This window comes from Haliaeetus leucocephalus, unplaced genomic scaffold (assembly GCF_000737465.1).
Source record: "Haliaeetus leucocephalus isolate CR32 unplaced genomic scaffold, Haliaeetus_leucocephalus-4.0 Scaffold140, whole genome shotgun sequence".
Classification (NCBI taxonomy): Eukaryota; Metazoa; Chordata; class Aves; order Accipitriformes; family Accipitridae; genus Haliaeetus; species Haliaeetus leucocephalus.
In genome coordinates, this window is record NW_010972576.1 from 10,049,662 (window position 1) to 10,070,231 (window position 20,570).

At 39.3% G+C, this 20,570-nt stretch overlaps 1 protein-coding gene across 2 annotated transcripts in view; it reads left to right on the top strand.

Moving 5' to 3' along the window:
- The window catches only part of PDLIM5 (PDZ and LIM domain 5), a 134,171-nt gene that overhangs the window by 60,301 nt on the left and 53,300 nt on the right, over positions 1-20,570 (top strand). For both annotated transcript variants that reach the window (XM_010586167.1, XM_010586168.1), the window contains exons 4-5: positions 14,324-14,366; positions 15,738-16,165. In XM_010586167.1, coding sequence (XP_010584469.1) covers positions 14,324-14,366; positions 15,738-16,165 — 471 coding nt within the window. The remainder of the gene's footprint in view (positions 1-14,323; positions 14,367-15,737; positions 16,166-20,570) is intronic.

Consider the following 20,570-nt stretch of genomic DNA (forward strand, 5'->3'; position numbering starts at 1 on the left):
CACCACACAGCTTGGTGTCATCAGCAAACTTGCTGAGGATGCATTCAATCCCACTGTCCATGTCACTGACAAAGACGTTAAACAGTGCCGGTCCCAATACCAACCCCTGAGGAACGCCACTCATCACTGCTCTCCACTCGGACATCGAGCCGTTGACAGCAACTCTTTGAGTGCGACCATCCAGCCAATTCCTTATCCACCAAGTGGTCCATCCATCAAATCTATGTCTCTCCAATTTAGACACAAGGATGTAACATGGCGTCAAATGCTTTGCACAAGTCCAGGTAGATGACGTCCATTACTCTTCCCTTATCCACCAACGCTGTAACCCTGTCGTAGAAGGCCACCAAATTTGTCAGGTGCAATTTGCCCTTAGTCAAGGGCATGTTGGCTGTCACCAATCACCTCCTTATTTTCCATGTGCCTTAGCACAGTTCCCAGGAGGATCGGCTCCATGATCTTGCCAGGCACAGGTGAGACTGGCCTGTAGTTCCCCTGGTCTTTTTTTCCCATTTTAAACATGGGGGTTACATTTCCCCTTTTCCAGTCAGCAGGAACTTCCCTGGATCTGCCACAGCTTCTCAAATATGATGGGTAGTGGCTTAGTCACTTCATCCGCCACTTGCCTCAAGACCCGTGGATGCATCTCATCAGGTCCCATAGACTTGTGCACCTTCAGGTTCCTTAGGTGGTCTTGAGGTCAGTAACGTATTTTCCTCCTTGTTTGTGGATGTTTCTTCTTGGAGATAGCAGTTTCCCCAAGAAAAATAATACTGGTCCCCAGTCCACTTAACATAAATGCGTTACTAAGAAAAGATGTCTGGACAGTTGAGTTTTTCATCTTTGTCCAAAGAGATCACCCAAGAAGTGCAATTTACAGTGTGGAGACCAGTGTTTCACATCAGGTATTTCCTACCTCCAAGTCAAATGCATGCCTAAAAACTGTTGTAGGAAGCAGCTGAGACCCATGACTTCTTTTCCCCTGAAAAAATGCCTTCAAGTAGTAGACTTTGGAATTGCACTCCTTGCCATGGCTTAACAGGACAGCATCTTTTAGTAAAACAGCATCCATATAACGATAATTTGCCGGATTGAATTAGTGTACAACTGTTCATAATGAATATTTTCTGCAATCAGTGAGCCAATGCTTTTAGAGCTCTTGTATTTCAGGTAAATAATTTAAATGTTCCCCCCAACTCTGCTCCATAATAACAGATTTTCTTGCTGATACCTTTGAAGGAGTGTGGAGGTTCTCCTGTATGGCTGGTGGTGATTTGCCATTCACAATCTCAGGTAAAACTTTTCTACCCATTTCTGGTTTGACCTGTGCCACCTATCCAATACCTTTTTGAAAGTTCAGGGGCTCGTTAGCTAGCATGTAAATTGTGGTGCCGTTGACCTTGCACTTTTATTTTAAGCTCTGTCTGTAGTTATTAAGTGAAAGATTTAAGGAAACAATGTGAAGTTGGCCACAGTTTATCTTCACTTCTTAAAATAACACAGATACCTCAGAGAGTGGCATGATCTTTAGTGACATTTTAATTCTGTTGGCACGCTTTGAAATAGCCAGCTGGGGCATCACAGGCAGACTTCAGTTTTGAAGCCTTGCAGATACTATCTAAATGCCAAACTTTTGAGTGGCAAAATAATGCATTTATATATAGATTAAACATGCAGTAATCGAAAGTGCTTCACAATGCATGCCAGTAACTGAACAGCTGCATTAGAACAATGCAGCTGTTAAAACTCCTCCATGCCCCAGAATACGTGTATTCATCTGGTCCAAATATTACTCATGGGTATATCTGTATACTTTTTTTGAGGATACAGAGAATTATTTGGGATGCATGCATTTGAGGAAATCAGTCCTTGATTATATTCTGTCAAGGGAGTGGAAGGTATAAGCAGACTCATAGACATCTATCTTGCCCTGAGGATCTTTGCTCTGGTGTCTGAAAACAAACATCACTGTAACAAAATTGTGTAGTGTTTGTGTGTATCGTGCCTACTATGTTGCAGTGCTACCTCCTCACAAGCTTTAGCCGTATCCACAAAAAACACAGTGCTGCTATAGAAATACCTAATGCTGTATTTCAGCTTGATTACTGTTCTTTGAATACTGTGTTTGGCTGCTCATTACTCCAAAAGGGAAAAAATGCCTGGCCAAATATTGAGCCAGTTTACAAGGGAGTAGGTGAGAGTATTAAAGGGCAGGACACTTGGATGTGTCTGTCTCCACATAAGCTGTCTGTCTCCATATCTTAGGACAACTCTCTGGCCATTTCCATGGAGTCAGTAATCTAGGCTCTGCAAGGCATTTGTTAAAAGAGGTAATAAGTTTAGATATGGAAGAATTATTATTTTTTTCTTAGAAGAATTGCTCCTCTCTTGGCAGGTAATAAAATACTTCTCAAATTTTGCTCACTCTGTTTCTATGCTAGCTACAGTCATTGAGTTAGAGCAAGCCTAGCCTGTATGGGCAGTCTGAAAGAGTTGCCACATCTGCTTGACTGAAAAAACAAGACCCTTTAAATTGTATGTACCAACAACTTAATCCAGCAACTGGACAGGTTTTTATGTGGTATGAGGGTATGGAATACTCAAAGATCTCCTCCCCAAGTGATTGAACCCAAGGTTGAGAGGCATCAGCTCTGAATTGACAAAATCTTTTTAGTGTCTTGGGATGATATGTTTTTGTTAAGAAATACATAATGTTATTGGATGTGTAAAGGACACCAAATTTGTCATATGACTGAGACAACAGAGGTGGATTAATTAATCACTTTCTTAGTGTGTTTGTTTTCCTACAAATTGCTTCATTTTATATTTCTTTGTATAGCCAGAGGTATTTGTTTTGTACTTGTTACTTTTTAAGTCAAAAGCATTAAAAGTAGGATGATTAATTAAAGATAAATATGAGAAAATCAAAGGTGACTTAATCATTATGCCATAACAAACCAGTAGCAAAATGGAGACAAGAATCTTGGGGGTGCTCTAGCGTCTTCTAGCATGCCAGTGTGTAGCTATTAAAATTATTGGTAGTAACGGCTAATGTTATTCTGTGCCTGTTGCTGAGACGTGTTTCATGCCAGTGAGTGTTTGAGGACTGGAACATAAAGTTGAAGAAATTCTTTCACTGTGATGGAAACCAGTCTTGTCATCACGGTTGTCATCATGCTGTCTGGTCTTGCTTTCCCCTCGGGGTTTTTATTAGAGGAAGCCTCCAGCAGCCTCCAATTCAGCTGTAGAAAGTTATGTCATATAAAGGACACCAAGAGCAAAGCTGTCAAGGTCTCAATCTAGGAAATGCAGGGGAAGCCTGCGCTTCTGTGTAAGGAGCTTCACTTTGGAAGTTTGATGTGCGTCGTGTCCACTGTAATTTCCTAAGGAATACAGCTGCACAGACCTGATTTTGACTGCGTCACCAATTTACAGCCTGATTAAAAACTTCTTGAGGCTGTTATGACCGTGTTTGTAGTGCTTTGGGACACTGATCAATGTTTTGTTGTTTTTTTGTTTTTGTTTTTCCTTCCCTGTACTAGTTATGCAAAGAAAAGTGTCAGTAGAAAGATATCAGAAAGTCAAGAAAATGATGACTCTGCAAATGTTAGGCAAAACTTTCTTGCTGCTGCTGTTGAGTCTCCAATGCTAGTGTTAAGTCAAATGTCCATTGAATTCAATAGTTTAATGAGACTGCCAGGAAGACAGCGAGCTTGAAGAATAGCCGTCTGACCCAGGTCCAAAAGTTTTCTGATCAAAAAGTTTCTAAAGCCCTGTTGGTTTACTTCCCAGAATCTGAAGTAGCCTTGGGATTTGGCAGTTGCTCAGCAGTCATGCATGAGCAGTGGTGCTTCCTGCGCTCCTGGCCAAGTCTAGATAAGTAGAAAAGCTTGCATTTTGGAAAGTTGAAACATTTCTTAGAATATGACTCTTCTTACCTGTGGATTTGAATAGTGTGTGTATATATTTGAGAGTGAAACTTTTGTCCCCTTTTTCAGAAAATGTGGGGCTTTGTATTTGATATATTATCTGGAATGTGTGACATGCTTAATGGCATTTATTTAAAGTCTTCTTTTGAAAAATGACTTAATCTTGCTCCTGTTATCCCAATGTTAAGAATGGGAAAAATGGGTAATTTCCACTGTTCTCTCTACTATGGGGTCCCTGTAGCTCAAAATCTGGTAATATACAGGCAGCTTACCTGACCCAATGATGCTCAAGTCCATCCTACGTCGGTCCACTGTGTAATCTGTGTCATTTTTTCCTTCATAAACACTCATCTCATTGTTTGGGTGCCACAAGTGATGTTACTTGTCTCTATTTACACTTTTGTTTTTCAAATACAGAATATGCCCCACACCTGTTGCTTTCCTTTGGAAAACACATTTCTCTGACATGCAGGGTTTATGATGCTAACTTGCAGGCATTCTTTAATTATAAAAGGATATGTGATGATCTGTCAAGGGACAGTTGTCTCTAAATGGATTAAAAGAAGCTTACACAGTTTAAATATGGGCTGTGCCCTTCATATGCTGAAAATAGTTCGTTAGCTTGAACTGGCTAAATAGTGTGAGTATGTAGTACCTATGCAGGTAACTGTTTATTTTCTGGATTTCCGGCAGTTAATTTTGCATCTCTGTGAATGTGGCATGTAAAGAACAGGAAAAAAAACTAAGGTAAATATGTGTTCACATGTTGAACTGACCAGTGTTGTTAGATAAACTGTTCCTAAGCATAAGCCCACAGGAGAAAATGAGACACTGTTTAAATTAAACCTGTCCTCTGCCATGCAAGATCATCTCTCAGCTGTTGAGAATCAAAATTGTAGTGTCCTGACTCATCAATAGGGCTCTCGCTACCTTCCTCCAATAAAGAATGGAATGAGAATAAATTAATGATTGGCTGTTTGGAAAATAAATGTCTTCCTGAAAGATAGCGGTAGTATCATGAAAATGTAACAGCATAAGAAAGATGGGATTTTTGGTAATGCAGGTAAAAGCAGGCTGGGAAAAGCAGGCAGGTTTTCTGGTACACAGGATTTTTCTAGAGGTCTGAAACAAAGCTAAATACAAGTTGAGAGCCACCACTGCAAGTTTAACTAGATATCTGTGTGTTACACCACCTAGTAGAAAGGTTAGTGGTAGCTGCAAAGTCGAACATCTATTAATAACCAAATTGCACAGCTGCACAGTTTTGGGGCCTTTTTCTTTTTGCCCAGTTTTTGAAAAATTACTGCCTTTGAAAAATTCTAGGGTATTGTCAGCAGAAAGTCATGTCTGTGGCACAGAACCACAAAACCCCATGAGGTAATAAAAACACATATTGTGCCTGTCAAACATTGCTCACTTACTTTCGTCTTGCCTTATAGTGAAGTAATGTTTGCAGCATTGTGAAAAATCTCAACAGGTTTTGTGACCATCAGATGTTTTACATCTGGTTTGCATCAGTGATTAGTTGCCCACAAAAGCAGTTGATTGCTTCATATGCTGTGAGCGTGCTGTGAATGTTATCCCCTAAGTATTTTGAGCTGAGAAGGATAAAAGCTACTTTTTCTAAAGCTAGAATGATCCAGTTAGCTGGATCAGTCGGAGTGAGATGGGATTATTAATTTTTCTCCTCTTTCACAGTTGTTGCGAACGACAGAAGAATTCCAGCACTTTTTCTGCACCTTTAATCAGTGTTAGAGTTTCTGGTATAATTGGTTCCTTGGCCAGTTTATTGACTACAGGAATTAACTATTTGAGATCACTGCTGCGTTTTGTTCTTTCTTGCTTAGCTTTTGCAGTAAACAAAATAATTTCCAACTACAGCTTGTACTCTGACAGTTGCTCTTTGACTTCCCGTTCCCTTAAAGGTGTGGTGAGACCTGTTGGCCAGGCTAACTTGAGGTCTTCTAGGTGTAATAGTTGGAGGTTTCCTTATAAGACTTCTTTCAAATTGAAGTTGTTGGATATCTAAAATTCTAGTAGACAGCCACGTCGAGACATAAATGGCTTTTCTCAGAATGTTAGACCTGCAATGCATGCCGCTAAGCCAGTGACCTTAAATATATAAACATGTAAACAGTACACAGAAACGATAAAGGGCAACAAAAGCGAGGACCTGTAGTGGAAAAGTTAACTTCTGGCAAGTGTGTGTTCATTAAATTGATCCTGTAATAATTGTGTAAGGTGGTTTATAGTGCTTCAGCTCTGCTGTCCCTAGCCACCACCACCTGTGGTGGTGTCCCCTTTGGGGACAGCCTGGGGGAGTCCCTCAAAACACACCTGCTGCAAGGAAGGCTGCGATGTCCCCGCAGTGGAAGGGCCTGTGGTTGTCCTTGTGGCAGTTTGCCAGCCAGGCCCTGGGCTCGTGCACCTCGAGGGTAGATGGTCATCCCTCGCCGCTTGGGTGGCATAAGAGGGAGGAAAGAGGTGTCTGAGGGGCTGGATGGGAAAGAAAATGTGCTCGTTTGGTGGTGGGTCACGCTCAGGAGTCAGACAAATGCTTAATGGTAATCCTGACCTTAAATGGAAAGAATTAAAACCATAGCATATCCTATTAAAACTAACAGAGTTCATCCTTTTCAATACATTTAGCATCATGTTTCTTTATCAGTGACTTCTGCCACGTCCCTGGCTTTTCTGGACCAGGCCCAGCAATTTTCCTGACAGCCATGCAGTTGCGGCAGGCTCTCTGCACGTCCACGTGGTTGAGACGATGTAAGGCTCCAAACACCACAGATGGAAATTCAGAAGTTGTAGTATTAGGTTGCTCACATTGTTCCTGTATCATCGCAAGTTGTTAAGAAGCAGGAGGTGTAAGGAAGCAGCTGGGATTTGGCCAAAGACGCTTGGGCAGTGCTTCTGGGGTCTGGGTGGGTGACACAGTTTCCCGTGCTGGTGACCTAGAGAAGGAGTTGGCTGCTCTTTGTTATTGCTGCCCAACACCTCGGAAACAGTTTTTGTCTCATTTGGTTAACTATGCTTCCGCTACATCTCTCAGTTTTTCTTGAAGCCACGGATGGGTGAGCTGCTTTATAGAGGAGAGATATACTTAGCCTCCCGTAAGAAGTAAAATATAATAATCTAATGGCTTTCTAAATTGCCAGATTCTTCATTTGAGAGAAAAAATATTGATATAAATGCTCATTCCCAAGCATGCACTTAAGAGGAAGAAAAATTAAAATCCCAAATAAGGATATGTTGGGGATTGTGGAGCTGTTTGTCATGAATTTCCAGTTAAAATAGATACGACTGCACTTTCAAGCTTATTTGGACTGTGTTTTAGACAAAAGAGATAATTTAAACATTAGTCACTATATTGTGGAAAGCACTGGAAAAAATAATTTAGTGTTTAGGTTTGAATCTCCTAAATTATAACCTAGATTTGACGACAGACTGAAGTCAACATGAAGTTGAACTTTTTTTTTTTTTTTTTTGAGGGCTTTGGAAGACTGCCTAGGTCTGCAAGTCATTTAGACCTATGCTTTTCATTAAGCTGGCTGTTTTTAAAAGGTAGCTTCCTGTGTTAGAATTAGTATCTAATAAGCACTTCTAAAGAAAATCAAATGTATAAATTCCGCTTTATTAAAAGCCTGGGTATAGTTGTTTTGTCTTGTTATTTGCACTGAACTGTTATGGAGATACTGTTACTTGGCAAGACAGCTTTAGGAATGCTTAAAGAAAAAAATCAGTTTATAACAAGGCATAACTGATAGAAATTACCACCATCACTGAAGGTAATGTATATAAGGTCTTATATACAAGCCGTTAGTTTTCCTATAGCTTGTGAGTAGCAAAGCAGCAGCAAGATGGGATTCCTGCCTACCAAACTCATTTAGACATGCTGAGCTACCACTTGTTTATAGGCTGCTTTATAACTTTTCTAGGACAAATGGCAGTGATCTGCCGTGCAGAATTGTAAGGCACTGGCCAAACTTGGTACTGGGTCTGCTTCACCTGTTTGGGCTTTGATCAGGGAAGTCATGGGCAGGTACGGACAGATGTACCCCCCTATACCAGTACTGACCGTATGCATGGGCTCTCAAGGTTTCTAAACCTTCTGCCTTCCTGGGAGTGAGAAGCATGTTTTTAAAAGTCTCTGGCAGTTAGAAGGTAAGTGAGATAAATTCCACGGTATTTTTTCTTTAGCTTTTTGTTTGGTTTTTGGTTTTGCTTTAATAGAATAAAATATTATCTGCCTGCACTTAAACTCTCTTTACAAATGCATTCGGTAGGGTTGCCACAGACCACAGGAATGAGACTATGAGCAGTGGTTGCCTTTGGGAGGTCTTGAAAACAACTAATCCTTTGTGGGTAGGAATACCAAAGCAGAGGGCAGCTTGTTTCTCTCCTAGAATGTCAGTACTGTTTATTTTAACATATAATGATGAAATCCCAAACCTTATTTAAATTTAAGAGGGGGGATTTACATTTGATTTGGCCAACTATCAAATAGCCAGTAAAGCAAGAACATAATTTTTCTTGCTTTTACCTTAGTGCTTCATCGTAATCTGGTGTGCTGGTGGAGTGCATGGTGTGAGGATGTAAAGGTATTATATAGTGTATACCAAATGTAAAATGCTGACATGCACATTATATTAATTCTTCCCCTTCAAACTTACTGAAAATGTAGAATCTGTTGAGAGTGACTCACTAGCTAATATTCCTAGGCTAAATATAATGAAGTAAGGTGTTAAGTATTATCTTGAGGTACTGTTCTGTCAAGAAATGAATACTGATATTCTCAGCATACTCCATTAAATATACCTCATCAAAGGGCAGGAAGCCCAAAAGTTATAAGCTGTTTGAAGTGGTTCATCTGACTGAAGAGATCCTTTTGTGAGATTTCACATATAAAGGGAGCATCCACAGGAGCTTTTTTCAATATTTTGTTAATGCTGAAACAACTGTGTCTCACAGTGTTTGCATTTTAATGTTTGAATTATCATGCATTTACAGCCTGTATTTTGAAGGGCAAGAAGAGAAAGAATGCGTTTTTATTGTAAGAATTAGTTGTCAGAATGAGGTGTTCGTACCAAGACTCCTGGAAATGTATGGTATCTGAAATGCCATTATGCATCCCCTCTTCTCTCTGCTATGTCACTGGTTTGAAGTTGCCATTTGCTCCCTTAAGCAGGCAGTCAGTGCTGAAGTCTGCATTGTTTGTAATTAACATCCATATTTGTCATAATTTGGTATGTTCAACTAAATGGAAACTGACATAATAAACTAGAATGAAGAGAATGACTTAAGAAATAAAATGTTGTTGACAGCCATCTGTTGGTGTGTTAGCAAGCATAATGACCAGAGTATAGATTTGAAAACATTACCGTGTTTCTTAAGGTGGAAAAAGTCATCTCCTTTTGCAATGACTGCAACAGATCCCAGTTCTTATTGAGCAGTACAGTGATAATTTTGGTACCTGTGCTTTGCCATGCATTGGAATGTGCAGAGGTTTGCAGTCTCAAGGCCACAGGTGCTTGTCCTGGCAAGATTGCTGAAGCACTGAATTTACCCACTGGTGTTGCTGGGGCCAGTGTGTGTGTTCCTGCAAAACTGTGGGAAACGTAGTCATATATTATATTAGTGTATGTAAGGCAACCATTTCTGATGGTGTGTAAGTTGCGATGAGAAGCAAACTTATGAATGTTTTTTCTTTTGCTGTTGTGAGCCAGAGCAAGGTTGGTAAGAAATGAATTATGTCTGTAATAGAGAAGGGGCTTGGGTCTAAGGCAAAAAGAAATATATTTGGATTGTTCTTTTTTCTGTGTTTTAAATTACATCTGCATTTGTTTTTGTTCAGATAACCCCTAGTGAAAGTCATGGCTTGTTATATATGTTAAACGTTTTCTGCTTGTCATCTTTTTTCACGAGTTGGCTAATTTACGAAAAGCAAATGCATTTAGCTTCCTGCCCTGTCAGCTGACTGCTGTCTAGAAATAAAATGAAGCAAACCTACAGAACTACAGACTACAATGGCAAAATGGCTAAAAGATCAGGTTTTTGGAAGGAAGATCTGACCAGTGGCTTTTCAGGGATGTAGTATCTGCTGCCAAAACCTGTATCCTGGTTGATCAGCTAGGAAGAAGGAGGTAGTTCTGAAAATGAGAGGGGGTGAAAAAAATCCTTCCTTTCTTCCTTCCTCCTATTAGAAAGGTTCAGTTCAGAACAACAAATACAATTTTGTGGAAAATCTTCCAGCCTTGACTTTGTTTGGTGGACTTGGCAGTCCTAGGTTTACAGTTGGACTCGATGGTCTTAAAGATCTGTTCCAACCTAAATGATTCTATGATTCTGTGAAGGTCTTGCAGCTTCTTGTATCTCACACCAGAGTTTATGAGCAATCCTGTAAGTTACGGAGATATGAAAACCCCAAATGCAGTACCTATGTTAATACTGGTATTGCATGCTCCCATTGTTTATACAGGGGTTCATAAGCACCGTTACCTTCTTGTGAATTTTCCATTGAGTTCATCTGCTTTTTAAGTTACGAATATAATATAGTCCCTTTACTAAGGACTGGGGATGGTGGGACTTAAATGGAGGTCAGAGGAGATGTGACTCTGAAATGTCATTTGGATTTTAGGTTCAATAAAGCTTTAAGGATTTATTGGCTGAAGGTTTGGGCCTCTGTGGTGTGGTTATGCACACAGGACAGCTGAGACTTGTCCAAAAAAAATCCTGCTTTGCATTGAATTTACTTCCATAGTGCTAATTATTGAGATTACAGCATTTTCATTGATGGTCGGTCTTTGGTGGTGATGTATCAAATTGTACTCATTGCAGAAGCATGAAATACTGTAGCTTTAGCTTTAATAATGGGTTTTTCCAGTTATTGGTAATTATAGAAGGGATTGTTGAATTGCTTGTGTCTTTTTTTTTTTTTTTAATGGGTGAAATACTTGGAAAGGGAATGAATAAAAGGAGAATTTAAAGAATGAATAGTTTTTGCTGGGCATATTGCTTGCAGCGAAGAGCAGACTAATTCATTTTCCTAATAAGGCTGTGCTGGAAGTTGGAATGTTTTGAATTGCATTAAATGTCATGAAAGTATTCATCAGAGAGGAACAGCTTGTGGTATGTTTAGGGAGCAAATTTGATCATGTTTGGTCAAAATGAACTGTTTACACAGGCTAAATATAGCTTTTTTTTTTCCTGAAAGAATAAACGACTTAGATGTAGAAGCCTGTGCAAAACCTTTGTGCACTTTCATTTTCAGCATTAGGCTCTCAGTAAGTGATGGCTGCTGCTTCTATTTTTGTTGTTTATAATAATTTGTATGAAGCTGAAAACTGTAGCTGTTTGCCAAGGTCTTTTGTGTGAGTTGTTTATAATAAGCATTTATACCGAGCTTTTATGTCTTTGCTTTGTTTGTATGTTATTGAAAATATTGCATGAACTAATATACTGAACTGCTAGTTTTAAATCATTCAGAAAATAACCTGCTTCAAGCCATCCTGCTTTTCTAATAAGTAATAACACGGCAAGTGTGTCATCTCATTTTGAAAGTCTTTATCATCAGTTATTCATACATTCAGCATGATAAAACCAGCATGAAATCCTAATATGTTTAATTGCTAGGTGGGAAGCAAAGAAAATGTACAAGATTCTGCAGTTTAATTATTTTTTTTACTATGCAGTTTGGTAGTATCTATCAAGATCTTAAGGGAAATAGCCCTGCAGGAAATATTTTCTTAAATGTACATTGGACACATTTCGCTTTTCAACTTAAAGTGGGCATTTCCTTTTGTACTGTCTTGTCTAACCACTGTGCATTTTTCACATTCAGATCCTGGTGGCTCAATTTGCTGGGTGAGCATTTTCTTTATACAATATGGTGTAAATCACAGATTTTAGTCTGATTATGGTCTGAAGTCAACAAGGCCAAGTTAAACTGTTTGAAGTATGTCTGGGACATGCAAATTTATGTCCTTGTTTCAAGTGTGTTTGGGGAAAATAAAGTAATGTTATGCTGTCTGACTCCAATGTTAAAAGAACATTGCGAATATTTCAGTTATCAAGCCTTTTTTTCACCCTCTTTTTCTTTTTCTTTTTGTATGATATTTTTGAGGATGAATTTTGAAGAGTATGTCTTCAGATCATCTGGAAATAGTGGTTTGAAATAATTTTTGCTCAGTGCTGTATTGATGAACGTAGAGCAATCTCATCCATTGCAAACTCAAATTTGATTATATTCTAAAACAAAAAAAAATGATGTATGTGCCTTTTATGAGACTGAAACGTCGAGGTCCAGCATTGGCAAAGAGAAGGTTTTTTTTTCTCAAGCATGAAATATGGTAGTTGACTTTAATAATGAATGTCTTTCTACTTCTTACTGTTAGGTCAGCTTAATAAATACACAAAACATTCCAAGCTACTTTATTAAAAAAATGTATACCTAGGATATGGAGTGAGATGCGTGTTTCCTTCTAACTCCAGTCTTAAAAAAGAAAGAAGAGTTTCCTTATGTATTGGCATTTTTTTTCCCCTTCTTGTTGCTTTTGTTGCTGCAAATTGACAACTCTGCAATTAGGAGTGATTAATGATGCACCCCAGTGCTTTGGAGGGCTGGAGGTCAATCTTCTCATAGGCTGCACACTCTGTGGGAAAAGGGAGAACGAACCTGTTCCTCAGAGCGTACAAAACCCTCTCTCTGTTGAGAATTACTGTTGATGTGGACATAATGTGTGTCAGCAGTGATGCACAAATGGTGAAGGGGAAGTGCAGAAGATGATCTTCTCATATGATGGTGTTTGGTTTTTGTTTGTTTGTTTTTTGTTTGTTTGTTTTTTGTTTGTTTGTTTTTTGTTTGTTTGTTTTTTGTTTGTTTGTTTTTTGTTTGGGTTTTGTTTGTTTGTTTTTTTGTTTGTTTGTTTTTTGTTTGTTTGTTTTTTGTTTGTTTGGGTCTTTTTGTTTTTTTCCTGCCAACATAGGGTGTGAATTATATGTATCTTCCTTTTTGTAAGTTAGCTACTGAACCTGCAGCAGGATTGCTGTTGCTTGAACCTGATGAGCCCTGAGGGCCAAATGGCTTTGAGGGAAGGAGTAAACATTTTGAACATAATTAGTAAAAAAGAAAAAAAAGGAGGATAAAAAGGAGAATATAAAAGGAGTTGTTAAATGGACCATGTGTGCCTAATTCAAATCTAGTTCTCCACATTTTCCTGGTAGAGATAGAAAAGCTGGTTTATACAATAGAAGTGTTTTAAATTGTAGCCTCTGTTAGCTGATCTCCAGTGAAACGAACCTTTTTGCCTCCCCCGCAAATTATCTTTGGAAATGAGAATCCAGCTTCAGTTCTTCAAAACCCTGTTTAGAAGATTCATTGGAAATCGGGGTTGTGTGATTTCAGGCAGGATATGATTGCTGGTTTTTGGATCATTAAGGGTGTCAGCTTTTCTGAGCAGCTACCAAATATGGCCAGAAGTGTTTTGAAATGTGGCAAGGAGCCACTTTTCTACTGAAACAGCATGAAAAGAGTCAAGTATATCAGCAGCAATATTTGCAGACAAAATGTTAGTGTGCCAGATTTTTTTGCTGGGTTTTTTTTTTTTTTTTTACATTTTGTGTGTGTGTATTTTTGCATATAACTATATGCAAATCTGAAAAAAAGAGTCAAGTGAGATGCCTTTACCTGTAACATGTTGCCAGTTCACATTAGGTGTAACAAAATCTGTCAATTCTTCATCTTCTTAATCCTTTCCATTGTGGTACTTCCTTTCCTTCCCACTACCCCATAGTAGTTTCAATGCAGCCATTGTTTGGAAGAAATTTTTTTGCCATCTACTGTGGAGTTCAAGTGACATTAACCTTATCTTTGAAGACCAAAGACTGTGCAAAAAGTTTCTGTATAATTTATCTTGCTAAGTCCTTCAGAAGGATTCTTCTTGTTGTTGTTCTAAAAGGAATCTTCCCGTTTTAAGCCTGAATAAAGGTTATGTGCTATTTAAAATGCAATTCATCTGATCAGAGCTTTTCAGTTACATGACAGTTTCTTATGAAATGATGGAAAACAATAAGCAAATTGGACCTGAAGTCTCCTAACTGGTGATATGGTATTATGAATTTATAAATCAAATAGTACTTGATGATAGATGCTAGAGTTCCTGACATTGTATCCAGAGAAATTAATCTGGTTTGGTTTTGCCTTTTCGTTGTATTAACAACAGTGTTGTAGGTTTAACGTGAATACTTCTTGTTTCCTTTAGAGGAAACAAAATGAAATACTTGATATATCTGTGGGTGGATGTGGTGAGTTGGAAGAGGGAAATGCTTAAACATTAAAGAACTTGTTATTTACGTTGTTATTTATGATTATGTGTATGTTTTTCCTCTTCCAGAGTGGCTTCTGTACAAAAACCTGATCTTATTAATGTACCAAAGGTATGTTCATCATTGCAACCAAGAAATGTAGCATGTGACACTAACTGTTACCCATCTGTCAAACCCTGTTGTGGATAAGCACTGTCATTCAAACTTTCCTTTCAATATAACTTGCTTGATTTCCATGTGTTACATTAAGAACATTGCAGTGTTTGTATCTTTGAGTAACTTTACTCTCCCTGCGCCCCCCTGCCAAAAGAACTGAGAGACCTGGCAATTTATTATTTAAAAAAAAAAAAAAAAAAAAAGGTAATAAATGTTATCTGCCAACTCTCAGAACATATTTTTAGAAAGATATTGCCGAAGTTTTTCCTCTGTCCCTAAGAGAGAAACACTAGTAGGGCTTTTCAGTGGTGGGGTTTTTTTTTCCTTTTTTTTTTTTTTTTTTTTTGTTTGGTTTGGTTTTTACTTGTTTCATCTTTTTTTTTTAATGGGCACTGAAATCTCCCTTTATATTTGGAAGAAGCTTATCTAAATATTAGAGTTTCAGAGAACAATTCCCCTCACTTTCCTTAGAGTATTGGGGAATTACTTGTTCTTGAGTTCTTCTAATGTTTTGTTCTCAAGCAATAGTTTCAAACCCTCCTTTTTTGATAAGAAGGCTGTTTGCAAACCTGAAAATACTTACAAATGGCCTGTATTTGAAATTCCTCTCCAAAGGACATAAATAACGTATAGTATGTTAGTGTTCTGCTGACTGTGATTTGAAAGGCCACAGTTTGGGAACCACCATGTTAAAACATAGCTCCCAGGAAAAAAAAATAATAAAAAAAAATTTGTACTTTTTGTGAAGATGTTGAGGTACATTGATAGAGTGCAACTGGAAAAGCTCACTGAGTCCCAAAGCACTAGCCTCTAATAAATGAGCTCCAGGGCTCTGGTTCCACTCTTACTGATCTGTTGATACAGCCCTTATATACAATGTGTGTGTGTACACATGCACATGCTGTTTGTGTATGGGGAATGTGCATATCTTGAATTGGGTTTGAGAGGTGGAATGTGGATTTTTATAAAAAACACTAATATTTTCCACATGAGTTACCCGGTGGGTTTTGCAATGGAGTGGCTCTTCAGTTTCTCTTGAATTTGATTTGTGGGGTGTCTGTTTTGGATATGATGAGAGGAGTTAGCATCGTGGGATTTCATATGGATTGTGCATGCTTGGATGATTCCCTTTCCTAAAACGCATGGATCGTTTTTTTCCATACGTTTCATGGCTGCAGTCTCGGTAAAGCTTGCTTCTGTTCTATGCTTCTTCATTCCACGCTAGGTGGGTTATCTCCTGTGAGAGCAGTGAAAATCCCTGCTGAGGAACGTGCATGCGTCTGGCGTGGTTTTGTGTGTTTCTTTTTTGTTTTTCATCTCGCATAGGGAGAACCTACAGAAGTAGTTAAGCCTGTGCCCATTGCCTCTGCTGTTGCGCCCAAAGTCACTGCCACGGCGAGCGTGGCTTACAATAAGACACCGAGGCCGTTTGGAGCCGTAACCTCCTCCAAAGTCACCTCCATCCCATCACCGTCCTCCGCCTTCACCCCGGCCCAGGTGGCGGCTCCGTCCCCGACGGCTGCCGCCCCGGCCCCCTTTGCTGCGCCCGGACTGCATGTTAATGCCAAGCCTAACGCTGAGCAGCGGCCGCCTGCACCGAGCGCTGCTAAACCTGCAGTTAATGTCCCACGGCAGCCCGCCGCCACGCACAATGCCGCCCCGAGCGCCTCAGCCGGCGACGGCGCCCAGGACGTAGCCGAGGGGCCACGACGAGGATTCAGAGAAAACCAGGGGGAGAGTAAACAGCAAAATGGGTAGGTGGGATTTTTTTTTGCTGTGAGGGTCTTGCCTCGCAGGAAAAAAGCTGGGCTTGTTTAAGGGCTAAGTAAAACACAACTTGGAGCAGTCGTTTAATCCTCAGAAGTGAAGCCCTGAGGAAGGACTCACATCTTTAAAGGGATGCTTCAAAGGGCTGAGCCACGCTTTCGGTGGTGATTTTTCTCAGGGGTGACATACCGGCTTATAGAGTGTCACAGCTAAATTGGATCAGGACCACCAAATGCTTTACACGATCGGTTGTATCACAATGCGTTCTGGACCTTACAACAAGCCCGGTATTAATTTCGGTGTCAGTGTCTCACTGTGTATTTTGACTCCTGATACGGTGGCTGAAAGCAGCAGGCACTCAAAAATGCAGAGCGGTCTGTCAAGAAGGGTCAGTGGGTGCTGTGACGGCAGGGAATGAGATGCTCTGAAAGACCATCCGTGGTCCCAGCAGGAGTGGTGGAGGAAGATCCCAGAAGGGAGGCAAAGGGACAGATGTCGCATTACTTCTCTGCACAACGCATGAGAAACTTTAAGATGCATTCGGGGAAGCTGGCGGTGTTGAGCAGACTTCTTGCAGCGTTATGTGTAAATACCTCAACTTTAAATGTTACCTTTACCTTAAAAAAGCAACACAGATTTAAAACATGAGTAATTTTTGTATTCAGATAATTGTTTATGTTAAAGTGGATATTGGAGACCTAACATTTAAGGGACTGTAAGGCTACATAAAAGGCTTATACTGTATCTGGTGTAGCATCTAGACAGTAAGCAACAGATTAGTAAATTAAACTGAGCCCAGCAGCAATCCTGGGCACTCAGGCCTGCACTGCTGCCCTGTTTCAGCAGCACGCTTTTGGCCAGGGCAGCCTTGGGCTCTCCCAGAAGTTCCTGGGCAGCGCTCGGGAGCTGCAGCGTCCCAGGGACTGATTCCCAGCCGGGGGAGGAGGCGGCTGGGTGCGAGTGGTCCCATGCCAGTTGGCCTCTGTGCCCAGCAGCAGTGTCTGGAGATTGAATTAAGTAATAAAAAGGGCAGGAGAGGAGCTGTAGGTTTCTCTTCGATCTTAAGAACGTAAAGCCTGCGCTTAAAGCTAAAAGCTGTGATTACTATTTCCCATCCCTCAAAGGAAAGGGGCTAGAGGAATAGACCTAGTACCTATCTCCTCTGATATTCTCTCAGTGTGTAAAGTATATGAAGAACACTACAGAAAGGTAAACATCCACACCAACTAAAATACAGAATAAACTGCAGTTTCAGTTGAGCTTCTCATGGGGGGGAAAAAATTTTTTAGGTACCTATTCCCTTTATATTGCAGTATGAATATTTTCCATATGTGGACTCATATAATGCAGTCTGTATGCATTTTATATCACACCATTGCCATGGTAACTTCCAACCCTTTCTTAAACAGCTGGTGGCAGGGGTCCACACTGCACAGAAGTGGGATGAAATTTGGAGATCCCAAGGACTTGCTTGATGCTGCTAGTCTTGTTGAATACACTTTGCCAAACCATCTCTTATCTTTCCAGGAATGCTGTTTTACCAAATAACTGTGTAAGGAGTAATCAAAAGCAGCAATTAGTACTGAAAAAGAGGAACAATAGCAACAAAATTAAGTCTTCTGGAAGGAAGTGCTGCAGGCATAGAGTAAGCGCTTGACAATCAAGATCGGATGACTGGGTGAGCGCTGTAAGGTGCCCTACCTTACAGTTAGGGGATAAATAATACCAACTGAAGAGTATCACAGCTGACAGGTGAAGAAATCCTTGTCTCCCTGCCAATCTTGCAGATCTAATTTGGGAAAGCTTGAAAATGTTTAGAGCTGTAAAAACCTACTTTATTTTGCCATCTTTCTTACAATAGTGTGTTTGCGCTATCTAACTCTCTTGCAGTCCTAAGGCAGAAAACAAAAACAAGCAAACAAAACCCCCTAAAGTTATGATATTGGCCTGCTGCTACACTACTTACTTATTTTTACTTAGAAAAATTACATGTCTACAATGATGCTTGACTATCTCCCCATTTAAAATGGAATCAATGACATTCATGAAATATCAGAAACATTGAAGTTTAGAATAATTGATCAGTCTGCAATAAATTCCATTTTGCTTCTGTGTTTCATATTATTCATTTTCTCAAAAAAAAAAAAAAGGCAACATATTTTGTCATAAATAGCACTGCTGAGCAAATGCAGTTCTTCAGACATGCACCTTGTCATATTCGGAATTTCCTCCCACCCTCCTGGCTCCCCTCAAACCACATTCAGGATGTAAACTATTTGCCTTCACTTCAGGATGGGGAAGGAAGTTTTGTTTCCCTTGTTGAGTCCTGGCTTAGAAAGAAAGCCATTTGCCTTCATTAGGCTGCATGCAGTTATGTTTTTATTATGACCTTCTTGCCACCTCTTGCATGAAAACGTGCCTGCTGCTTAAAACAGGTAAGATGTCCACATACTTCACTCATTTTAAGCTCAGCTGGGCTAAATTTTTCCCTTGTAGGTTCTCTTGATAATTTTAAGTTTGACTTAAGTGACATATGGCTTTACGAGAGCTTGGATTTTGAAACTCCTGTAATATTTTAAGAAGCAAAGAATGTATTAACACATCAAATACTTTTTTTCCCTTGCAGATAACAACAGTGACAAAGTTAGTATCAACACCACTGGAGCTGAATTATGGTCGTTTTTCCTGTTGGAATAACCAGCATGTATTCTTGTTTTGCAAAATTATAGCTCTTTCAGAGCTTTATATTTAAATTTTGCAAAACAGCTTCAGCTTTTCTTAGTAACTTCTTAGTATAGTAAATGGTTTTGTCTGCATTGGACATGATGTGATCTTGCTTTCCACTGTGTTACATTTTGCAGCTTTTTTTATTCCACAAAACATTTGTGTGGTGTTTGTGTGTATTGATAAATTCTTGGTGAACCTATGGCTGATCGGTGTTGGTAATACAACTAGTAAATGGTGAAATAGAGTATAAAAGCAAAAATGGTTTGAGGACTATGGAATGAAGGACCAGATACTGAATTCGTATAACGAAAATAAGAGTAACATCCATATACTGTGATTTGTACATATTAAGGATGATCAATATGATTGAGGTTTTACTGGCTTGTCTTTTCTCCCCTTGCCTCAAGGCTGAGTTAAGGGAGAGCCCATCTCATTGAATTTTCCTTTGTCTCTGGCACCACCTTGTTGCCTCAATGAGTCATTACTAGTAGACTCTTAAGCCTTAAAAAAGGGACCAGTAGGATCCACAAAAGAAGTCAGCAGCATATTTTGTTCATAATACCACTTTCAACAAATGTGAAAGACTACTTATTTCACTGTGGTAGTTGCTAGAATGCAGTCAACTGCATGTAAATAATTATATTTCCATGTAGTTCCACACCTTTAATTACTGCTTTAATTTTCAGATGTTATTTTTGCTATTAACTGTTTTGATGCTTTACTTCATTTTTCTCTCTACTTCTTGTACTCCATCCTGGACATACCACTGTCTTTGTTTCTATACCTCTCCCCCTTTTAGTAACTTTGATACGAGATACATGTACTTCACTAATACTGTGTGTCAAAAAATTCAATCTTTTATATAATTTTGTATGACACCTTACACATCGTTCTTTTTTTCAAGTATTAAGTATTCTTTTAAGCTTAAGTATTTACTAATGCATTCCATTGAATGGGCCTAATTCTTACTTGTTGACAATTAATAATTTACATCATTCTCATTCATATTTTCCACCTTTCTTCACCAGAAATACTTTGGACATTAAAAGTACAGTGGGGAAGTAGTGGCAAAAATAAAAGTGACTTTTAAAGTTTTGTTGGGTTGTTTTGGTTTGTTTTTTTAATTAGAACTGTTATGTCTTAAGAGCTAGTTTTGCCCAATTGATCTTATGTAGATTATGTAAAAATAATTGTACATTTTAAAGGGTCTTAAAGATTAATGCTTTGGGATAACAATTGTAGAATTGAGGAGTAATATATATAGTTTGAATCTTCTGTTCCCTTTTCCTAAAGTGATCAGTGCCATTACATGTTCTTTACATCAGTTACTGCAAGCAAAGTTTTAAAACCCTGTATTCTTGCAAATCTGCTAGTGCAGGGATTGGTAGTAGCATGTAGGTTACTGTGGGGAAAATTTCCAGATGAAACAATTACCCCACTTTTTTGACTTTCGGAGAGGGTATTGAGCATCAGTATCTCCATGTTATGCTCCAGAACATCTCTACATACACTTTCAGATGGCCTGGTTCTGATCCAGGCTTTGCCAGGCGCAAAAGACTTGGCATGTACTAGGTGGCCCTTGCACACAGCTAGTGCTTTGCCTCTTGTGAACCAGGGGGATAACTTGTCGAGGGGCACCTGATCCTAACTAAGTAGACTACCCTG